Source organism: Strix uralensis, chromosome 3, assembly GCF_047716275.1.
Source record: "Strix uralensis isolate ZFMK-TIS-50842 chromosome 3, bStrUra1, whole genome shotgun sequence".
In the NCBI taxonomy this organism is placed as follows: domain Eukaryota; kingdom Metazoa; phylum Chordata; class Aves; order Strigiformes; family Strigidae; genus Strix; species Strix uralensis.
In genome coordinates, this window is record NC_133974.1 from 111,954,427 (window position 1) to 111,965,124 (window position 10,698).

General features: G+C 40.6%; 1 protein-coding gene across 11 annotated transcripts in view; it reads left to right on the forward strand.

Moving 5' to 3' along the window:
• FOXN2 (forkhead box N2) overlaps positions 1–5,121 on the forward strand; it is a 35,020-nt gene extending 29,899 nt beyond the window's left edge. For all 11 annotated transcript variants that reach the window (XM_074863951.1, XM_074863949.1, XM_074863953.1 and 8 more), the window contains one exon: positions 348–5,121. In XM_074863951.1, the coding sequence (XP_074720052.1) occupies positions 348–865 (518 nt within the window). In that variant the 3' untranslated portion in view covers positions 866–5,121. The remainder of the gene's footprint in view (positions 1–347) is intronic.
• The last annotated feature ends 5,577 nt before the right edge of the window (positions 5,122–10,698 follow it).

Genomic DNA, 10,698 nt, shown 5'->3' on the forward strand with positions numbered 1-10,698 from the left:
TTTCCAAACAGTAGGAGCAGTCAAGAAGCGATTCTGGTTTGATTATTCTTTCTGCTAGCATTACAGAGTTTTATAGAACCACCTTCTTTTTTTTTTTCCCCAATTAATTTTGTTTTTTCTGCAAAGTTCTTCCCCTGCCCTCTTTGTGCTAGACGGTAGGAAGAGTTTCTTAGCTACTTCTCTGTTTCTGTAGTTCCTAGTTGTGATTAGCTGAAGACTGTTGTCCTCTGTGGATGACAGTAAATGCTCCCATTCAGCTTACTTTGCAGTCAGCCAGCCATAGTGTGCTCATTTTGCAGGTGATCTCATTGGAGTATTTGCTTACTGATGGATCTTGGTTTTAATAGGTGAGAAACCTCAGCCTCTGAAGACACCCAAGAAGAGGAGTTACGGCAGTGCGTTCAATCCTCCCAGTTCCATAAATTTGCAGGAAAATGATTCTGTGGCCACTAATATTGATCCGAAGGAGGATCACAACTACAGTGCCAGCAGCATGGGTTCCCAGCGCTGTGCATCTAGGTCCAGCGTGTCTTCCTTGTCCTCCCTTGATGAGGTGTATGAATTTATCTCCAAGACCAGCCATGACGGAAGCGATGGCAGCGAAGGATTTCACAGTGAAGTGGATACAGACGTTGACTATGAAGATGATCCTCTTGGAGACAGTGGCTATGCATCACAACCTTGTGTAGATACCTCTGAGGAAAGTCAGCCTAGCAACAAAGCACTCAAGGAGTTATGTCAAGAAATCGATGAGGAGTTGAAAGAAGCAGCAGGGTCTCTGCTCCACCTTGCTGGCATCCAAACATGCTTGAGTTCCTTAATAAGTACTGCAAAGACCCACTGTCACAAGCAAAGGAAAAAATAGAAAATAGTGTGTTTGTCAGTGTTGAATATATACATATATTTTTTTTAATTGTGGCAATACTCTTCTACTTTTACCCTTCACAAGGGAGATCAAAGCCATAAGAGGACTCATTGCTTTTTTATTTTTGGCGCTAACTATAATTTAGCCATTTATTTTTAAATCACTGCCTAAAAAAAAAAATTATTTAAAATTAGAAGAGATGCATGACTTGTGAAAACCTGAAAGCATACTTCTTAATGATCACTTTTTAATTTTTTTTTCTTTTTAATAATTGATTTTACCTTTTTTTTTTTCTCAGATGTGTTTATTCAGATGCACATTGTGGATCATATTTACATCTCTGCTGGCCCCATCTGCAGAGGTGACTTTTGCCCTGTCTAAGGGCTCTGACTTCAATGTAAAGGATTAAAAAGGAGGAGAAAAAAGAAATGCGGGGGAAAAAGTCCTGGCTTTGGTTGCCTCCGCCCACCCATCCTCTCTTCACTCTTTTGAGACAGATCCGGTGGAAATGCTGGTGAAGCAGCTCTGAGTGGCTGCAGTTTTCAGCCCATCTGACACAGTGGCTGAAAACCTGCAGCGCTCCAGGAGCTGCTTTCAGCAAGACGCTAAGTACCCCCAGGAAGAGTGGGGACAAGGGCTGCCACCTGCAGTTTTCTTTTTTTTTCTCCTTCCCCCCAACCTGCTGTGTGCAGGTCAGATTCCTGAAGGAAAACAGTTTGGTTGGTTTTTTTCATCTTAAGACAAATTGCCTTTTTTTTGGGGGGGTGTGTGTCCTTTTCGTGCAGATGCGTGCATGCATACCCACGCCTTCATGTAGCCAACCAACAGTGAAAGCTGCCACTTGCCAAGTTTGATGTTGTCCTTGTGTTACCACCACTCTTGAATACATAGTAGCTGCCTAGTCCTGCAACATCTACCCTTTTTCTCCCCTATATTAATTTTTGGGGAAAAAAGAACCCAACAGTTGATGGTGGTGACAGCGTGGATGAGGTGGAGTATTTAGGTGGCTAGGTGGTGAACAGCTGCTGAAAAGGGAATGTCTTGCCCCATAATCTGAGACAAAATCAAATAGCTTCCTTTTGGATCAGTGAACCCTGCTTTTGGGGTTTTTGTCCCTTCCTCCCCAATGCTCGTTGTTTTTGTCATATGGGCTGTCCTTACCTTTTGTTTCTCAGATCACTGTGCCTTGTGCTGTGTGAACCCTGTCAGCCTCCTGCCGCATATGGGGCATCTAATGGGCAAGGCTAGGCTTTAGCCTTTGGGTGTACATCGTAGCTCAGGAGGACCTCTCTGTTTTGGGAAGAAATTCCTTCACAATTCATTTTTGCAATAAGAGAATCTCTTTATAGTTCCCACACATCCTTCAGCCAAAAATGTTTTAGGGGTATGGTAAACTCTTTTCCTTTTTTTTTTTTTTAAAAAAAAAAAAAATCAGTGGTGGTTGATTAATTACATCTTCTTGTAGATGATGGCTTTCTAAAAAATTTTCTGTTCAAAAATGGGTAAGCAGTTCTGTTGGAGTAAGTTTTAACAGTACTGTACATTTAAGGATGCCTTAAGTATGTTGCAGAATTGTATACAACTATCAAAGGTCATCTTTCCTGTTTCTGAAAGGTAGCATGATGTGCCATAAATGTTCTTGCTAACACATGAAGCTATTGCTTCCAGCAGGTGTTGGGGCAAGCTGGTTGAAAATTAGGAGCAAAGCCACCTAGGAAACCATTGTCCACTGTTTTGGTTGTTGAAAACCATGGATTGGATTCAGCCAAAAGTTAACCTTTCCCTAACAGGGTATTTTTCTGGCTATTTGGAGGCCTTTCTTAGATCAGTGTGGGTTTTTTGGGTATTTTCTTATTTGTCAGTCTTCGTGAATACTGCCATAAACTGTCTACTTTAACTATGAACACAGCCATGCTGCTGAAGGTCTGTTGCTCTGAGGGCCTGTTCCAGTGCCTCTTGAAGACAACGGTGGTGCTCCCGCTGACTCAATGGCTGTTGGATCAAGCCTGAAATATTTGATGTTCTTTGTGTTTGGAATTTAAAGCCAACATTTTTTTTTTTTTTTTTAAAGCACAAACACTAGAAAAAAAATGGGTTTTTTCTTCCCCCCCCCCCCCCCCCCCCCAATTACTTCAGTTTTAAGAATGATTTGTTTTATTTCTTGAAAGGGAAGAAAAATACTCTGCTGCATTCCTGCTTTGTGTGAACACCCATTAGCCTACACTCATAACGGGGCAACGTGTGCAGACATGTATGTCTTCTGGAGATCACAAGTGGTGCATTAGCCAATTAGATCTGATACCGGATGTGTTACTGATGGATAGTAGGGGTAAAACTTGCGATTTAAAGGAAAATTAAGTACCAACGCAGTGGTTCTTAAGATTTTGGGATGTGGAGATGTGAATGCTTGGTGGAACTGCTTTTTGCTCATGGGTTGCTTTTGTACCTTGATGGAAAACTGCAAAGGGCAGAGTTTGTGTCAATGACAAATGAGGATTCAGCTACACAGGAATTTTGTTAGCAGTCTGGGATTTTGCTCGGTGCCGTGATTTCAGTTGCACGCTGCTGAAGAGGGGTGCTGCCTCGTTCCCGCTGAAGGTGGTTGCAGCTTTTCTGTAGCTTCCAGTGAAAGCTGGATGAAGGTTCAAGTATCCTGGAAACTGCAGTCCTAGTAGGCTCCGTGGTTTGGTTCTGAATTATTTTTTTTCCTCAGATAAAATTTGAGAAAGTTAATTCTTACTAGGAGTGTGGCTCTGCCGCTGTTAACCCTGAAGTTGGTGATAATGAATGACTTCAGCATTTCTGAAGGGATGGGGTTGGGATGCTAACGATGCATTTAACTTACAATATGCAGTGAGCAATAAAACCATACTAATCAGAAGTTAGTGGTGAAAGCTGCCTCCATCCTTACAGCTTTTGGCCTGGGAGAACTGGAATTGTGGAAGCGGGGAAGCAATTGCAGCCTTGCCCTGGGACACAGAGCAGTGCGGCGGGGCCATGCTCTTCGCGCTTTGCTGTCTTCCCTCTCTCCTCCCAAAGGAGAAGGCAGCCAATCTGTGCCCTTGACCTACTCCACCATGTTGTCCCATACCTCTGCCCGCATGTTTTGGCAGGCAAAGGCCGCCAGCTCAGTTGCAGAGCACCCCTCTTGGTAGTGGGAGAATAGCTGCCCTTCCTTTCGCTTACCTGTCTAGCATTGGGTTTGGGTTTGTTTGCCACCTCAGTTAGAGACCCTGGTGTATATAGTATAAATGGAGTATAATTAAAAGTTATTTTGATTGTTGGGTTTTGGGTTTTTTGTGACACATGTAAAATGTTCATGCCAATGAACTCGGATATATTTTGGCAAGAAAAGTATTAATGAACCACGTTCAATTCTTTATATACAGTGAAGAAGTGTGTGAGACTTGTGTACAAGGGAGGCTGCTCTGTTCAGGATAATTCCGACAGGAATACTGTATGAACATGTATTGGCTTTTCAGATTCCAATACTAAATTACTGCTTTTGCAAAAGTCGCATCAAATGTTCTAAAATCCAACTGTAAAATGGAAGTTGTATGGTTTGCAACTTTTCATCAGCCTGAAAACTAACTACAAGCTTTGGCTAAAGCCAAGTACGCTCATACAGGTTAATAATGGTGTAGTCAAAATATTTATTGAAAAGGTAGAATATTTTAAATGTTGCACCTGCCATTATATCTTAAAGCACATTCTTCACAGCTAACTGCCAGTGCCATTATCAAGTCTGTTTTATAAATGTACATTTCTTCAAACTAAAAAGTGCATAATTAAAAGTATTATGTTACTGCCATATAGTGATATAAAACATTTTATAATTGCCAATTCATTGTAACTATTATTTATTTAAAAGTGAATTGTAAGAATGCTTTCTGATCAAATGAACCAGAGTTGTTTTAAAACCATTCCCGTTAGCTTGTTTCTAATGTAGCATAAGCAATGTCCTTGGGTTTGTTTAGAATAATTTTGCCAGTAGGTGACCAATTCTAACCCTTTTTCCTCCAGTTTAGTCCTTTACCCATTTTAAAGACGATTTACAGAAGGTTTAGTTTTTTGTATGCTAATCTCTGTTAATTAAAATGTTTATAAAGTTTATTTTTACCAAAGAGATGCAATTCATTATGACAAAATATTGCAGAATAAACTTTGTTTTATAACATTTGTGACTTTTCTGCCCACATTTTTCATTCAGATGATCAAAGGGGCTTTTCTAAAATAAACAGCATTGCAAACAGAAAGCGCTGTGTTTTCTCTTTATCTACAGACCCTGGTTCTGGCTTAGATGGTGCTCCAAGTGCTCCACCTTCCCCTTTCAACCTCTTCCATGAGACTGGACTAGTGTAAAAAGCCAAATGTGTAATTCATTGTAGGTTGGTTAAGACAGTTGCATGCCTGTGGAAGTTATCTGTAAAATACCCTATCAATCCGTAATAGGATTCGCTTGCAGTCAGGTTCAGGCATAGCTGGCCTGTAATATTTTAAGAGCATCTTGTTAAGGCCAAGATTTCACACTTTAACCTGGAACTTGAGGAATGTTTTGACATCTTGGAAATTGCTGAGATACTACTGCATACCTTTTTCGCTCCTGTGCAAAGCATTTGTTTAAACAGAAATAACTGGAATCTTTTTCTGATTAAACATCTGTGATTATTTATAGTTCTGTATCTGCATCACTGTGGCCAAGTTGCTTGTGTGATACTCGGAGATCAACAGCGTAATACAGGACGGGTAATTTAAAAAACGTGTCCCTGGATAAAGCTGCGTAGGTCTTGTTTGGTGGTTTTTCCCTAAGGCCTTAGGGAAAGCACACAGGTGGGAACACCTGTCTCTTCACTAGCAGGAATGAAATACTCCCCATCCCACTGCCTATGTGCCTCTGCTTGCTGCTCCCCGGGCAGCTGTCCCCTCGAGTGCCTGCACACACGTGTGCCCTTACAGTGCCTGAGAGGCAGAAGTACCAGAGGAGGGAAACAAGATGTGACGTGATGCTGATCTCTCTGAAAAGCAGACATTGGTCCATCTCTTCTCTTTTTATTATTTTTAACCTACTAGTATCACTGAGTTAAGTTTCCTCTGTAGGACCTGATGGAAATACAACAGTTCCTTTTGCAATGCTTGAAGTGATACGGTAGAATTTAACAAAGACACCTTCGTCACCTTACCAAATAAAATTTAAATCACAAATTACAGAATATATATGCGCTGTTAATATCTTTGATTTAGTGTTCATCGTAATATACTGATAAAAGAACAACTGCTCTAATTAGTTTGGACAAAATCACAGCTATGTATCATATGCTAATGATAATCTTTCTAATTGTTATTCACTATATTGTGCTAAGAGAGCCTGAAGTTCGTTGTTAAATTTCCCAAGAGTGTTTTCCTCAGTTACGACTTTGCTGAAAATTACCCTCTGTATGGAGCCACAACTCTCGAAATAAAGCATTAATTGAAGCAATTACCCACTTATACCAGCTGTATTTTAAGGACATTTGTTGAGGAAATAATAGATTTATTTGGAAAAAATGGCTGTCTAAATTTGACACAGAATATGGTTATATTTTCACAGATCTTAAGCTTCCAGACACCTGTAAGTGTTCTTAGTTTGAGTAGTCTGAGTAAATACATGTATCTGTGAACATCTGGTGTGCTTGGACGTAATCACATATGAGAAGTAGTCCAGCAATGTTACTGTGAATTTTCCCAGCATATTTGGACACAGAAACTCTCTTCCCTGTTTTTACTCACGGGAGTCATTCTTGCACCTGAGATGGCAAAGCAATATCGCCTCTGCTCAAATTGTCAGTCTTCAGATCAGTTAGGTTTCTTCTCCCTTTTCTTCCAGAAGGCTCTCCTGAAAGCTTCCTGCTCTTACAGTTTTAAACTACTTAAAACTAACGTAAGATTATTAACTACCCTCCGCTAGTGTTAGTTTAAACAGCTCTTTGTTAAACATCAGAGTGTTTACTTTCCTATTGCATCAGTACAAAAGCAATCATTTCCCTCCTTAGGCTCTTGACTTATTAAATAAACCAAGATCAATTGGTTTCCATTTGAAAGACATGATCTTCATTCCTCTTAACCACTTTTTGGTACATCAATTCCAGTTTGAATTCAGCCTGCTGGCAGGTGCACGAGAAGAGCTATAGACACTCTTCTAGAGCGCTGGTGCTTTTTGTAACCAGGCCTTAATATTTCCCTGACTTTGCAGCACCACTTTTGCCTGGTATGTCTTAGGCTTGTCATGGCCTTTGCCCAGCCACATACAGTTGACTAATCCTATTACCAACTAATATGTCCATGTCTTTGTTCTCCTCCATCACTGCCAAACGGTGAGGCCCCAGTCAGCAGAAAAAGTTGGTAGTTCATGACCTGGAACTTGATTTAATGAGATCTGTCTGGATCCTGACTCTTTGTGATCTCTCCTGGTAACCTTCCTGCTCACCAGGAACTACTTTTTGTCACAACTTGTCCAAATAAATAAAGAAGGACAAGATTTGTCAGTCATGATATGTATTTCATCACGCATGTTGTCGTTCAGCTCGTTTTGCAGTTCTCTGCAGTGTTGTGGTTTTTTTGTTTAAAACAGTGGGGACAGATCAAAGGTGTCTTTGCCTCATGTCTTAATAGGAGATGCTACATTTGCCATTGTCACACTTCATTTGAGTCATCAGAATGACTACCCTCAACCAAGTAAGTACTTGTCTGTGCTCTTTCAACCTTCAACCATCCAGTTTCTTAAAAAAAGGTGTGTCTTACCCCAGTGTTGCTTTTATGCTGGTTGCCATAATCTCCATTTCCAGAGTACCTTGACTTTCTAAGCCCTAATGGCAGCATACTAGATTGGACTGAATACCTAATTTCTGTATCCGTTCCAAAGACACTGGTAACAGTTAAGCATTGGGGTATTTTCATACGTAGAAATTCAGGTTGGTCCCTACCAGGCCAACCTCTGAAGCACTGATGTGCTTATGTGCTTTGCAGCTGGCAGGCAGGTGTTCAGAAAAACCTCTGTAGGTGTCTATACCAACCTCTACAGAGCATCACTTTTAAAAATAGATTTTGTGCCTCAAAGGCTTTTTTTGATTTAATTAACTTGGTATCTTGGTTTCATACTAAGATCCTGTAGGTTCCCAGTTGTTTTAAATGCTAAAATTAGCTCAGCAAACTAAATTTTCAGTTATTTTCAGTAAGGGTACATTTTATTCTCTCTCATAAGCTTTGTGCATGTTTTCTGAACTGCTGGTGGTGGTTTCCATGCTCTGAATACACAGCTAGACCTCCACAGGTTGCAGGTATTTTGCTTTTCTTTTGGCTCTGAGTAATTTGAAAAGATTAAAAATCCACCTGTTGAGTTGGACTACAATGTGCCAGCTGAAATGACCTGCTGTTTCGTGCAGACTCTGCGAGCCCTTCTGCGGGGCAGGTAAGGTGTAGGCAGACCTGAGCCATTTCAAAAGAAAAGATGTTTCCTTAAATCTCCAAGTGGCTACACAAATCTGGGTATTAACTCGAGCGCGATGGTGTTGTATGCTACCTTAAAAAAATGATGCTGCCGTGCTGCATGATGTCACCTTGACCCAATCATAACCCATTTTCTGTGAGCATAATGATAACTCCCCAGAGAAGCATCCACTGAGTGACAGCAGCATCCCATGCAGCCGTTGCTAAGCGACAAGATTCAGCTTTCAGCAAGATCTAATTTTAAAGTATTTAACCCTAGATCTGTCAAGGTTCATTATTTCCAATGTGGTTGTTAATCCCTACTTGTTGGTGTTCAACTTCACAAATACCCTGGCCCTGGTAGTGTTGCTGTTTTATTTATCACTATAGTAGCTCATAACAAGGAGAAGCGTAAGCACCCTGGGTAGATCTCGATGCCAAATTTCATTCTAGTGCTGATCTATACACAGAAATATGGGATGCAATTAGAGGTGGAAAATAGTGCACTGTCATTCTGTGAATCTTCCTTTCTTTGATGGCTTGCCCAGGTGGCTTGCACCTACTTTCTTTCTAAGGAATGCTGGTTTTCAAATGAATGAATGCTTATGGATGGGTAGCTGGCAATAACAATTAAGCTTCAATTTTTAGTAATATTGTGTTCTCTTACTTCTAGCTGAATTTCATCTAGGTTAAGAAGCTTGTCTTATCTAAAACCATTCCAAAAAACTGCTGTTACTTTGAAATTTAGAGGTTTTTTAATACTGGAAATCTTTAACTCTTAAATCATGACATAGAATATTTACAGATCACGCTGAAGTTCTACAGTTCGTGTGTCAATTGTTTGGGTTTTTTGTACATAGTTTTCTACATTTTATTTTTTTCTAAAGTATAGAGGCCTGGAAGCCTACTCCCATACTTTACCAAAAAAAACTATTTCTGACCAACTGTGTCATTCCTTGATTAATTACTACGCACATCCCTGTAAGTGCACTCAAGTTCACTGCTAGCTTCTTAAAGGTATGTGATATTTCACTCAGCTGAAATAATGCTGCTTTTACTAGTCAGTGTCATAACCACAAAAAAAAAATACACTGAGAACTGCACAAAAATCCCCATAAAATGTAGTAAAACACAAAGAAAAAGAAATTAGATGATTCATATTTTTAAAAATGCTAATATAGTTCCTCTCAGCCTTATAATCCCCCCTAGGATTCATCCTCCTCCTATTGTTAGGATTTAAAACTGACACTGCGCTGCTCCTCATGCTGTTTCTCCTTTCCAGTTCATACTAATCTGCAAAGACAAACCTATCTCCGCCAAGGCACTTTTTCCAGCAGTCAATTTGATCATAAAACTCCCCTGCTGCCTTTCGATCCTCCTGGGGTGTCCCCATTTCCACTGCTTCAAGTTCACATTTCCCATCGCCAGGCTTGCAATGTACAAGTAACTGTTAATCGCCTTCTCCTTCCGCATGGTGCGCCGTGCCTTCTCCCTGTGCTGTTGGTGAGGAACCCTGCTCCACGTCCCCTCCACCCCTCTTCTTTTTCCATGACAGTCTTTATGCACCAAAGACCTGGCTTTAGCTCATTCCAAAAGTCCAAATTATTTTTGGAACTGCCACAATCTTTTTAAAAATAAAAATACTAGCTTCATTAACAAGAACAATTCTGATTAAAATGTTTCTGAAACTACTGGTAAATCTGCCAGCTCTCTCTCCTTTCTCTGCTCAAGTGTCTGTCTCTGGAGATTTGAGAAAATTAAGACAAACCCATGCCATCTTTGCTGCAGGTAACAGGTCCTGCTTTGTTGATGTTACTTGTGTGGGAGAGTCAGGCCTTCTTTCAAAGGCATGCAGGTCTGTGTCCACAACTGGTGTACGTGAAAGAGCATCCACTTCTCACTGTACAATCTTCATAATGCTCCTTCTCAATCCAGTCTTTTATCTTTCTCTATGAAATCGGACAATTTGTCTCTCAGGATTTAATGTACATTGGTTTTATTTTCCTTTCTCCAGCAAACAGGCAAGACTGTAGAATCTGAGTGCAGGCAGTCTTTGCTGGGCCAATGTTTCTCAGTTATGGTCCCTGCAAGCGTGCAGAGAAGGAAAGCAGGAAACGAGGCTGCAGAAGATGTGTAGACCTTCAACAAGCAGATGGCAGAGCCAGGGAAGAGGCTTCATTTTCCTGGAAGGGGGGGAATTCTGCATTCAAAAAAAATGGTAGAAACATACACTTTTTCAGCTGTTACTAAGTTCTGCTGTTTTATGGAGCAAGTATCAGTAAGGATTTGCTGTGAAGATACAGAAGTTGCTGTTGTTGCACTAGGGGCTGGTATGTGTTGTACCCAAGTGGAACATGAGCTGCAAAGTCAAC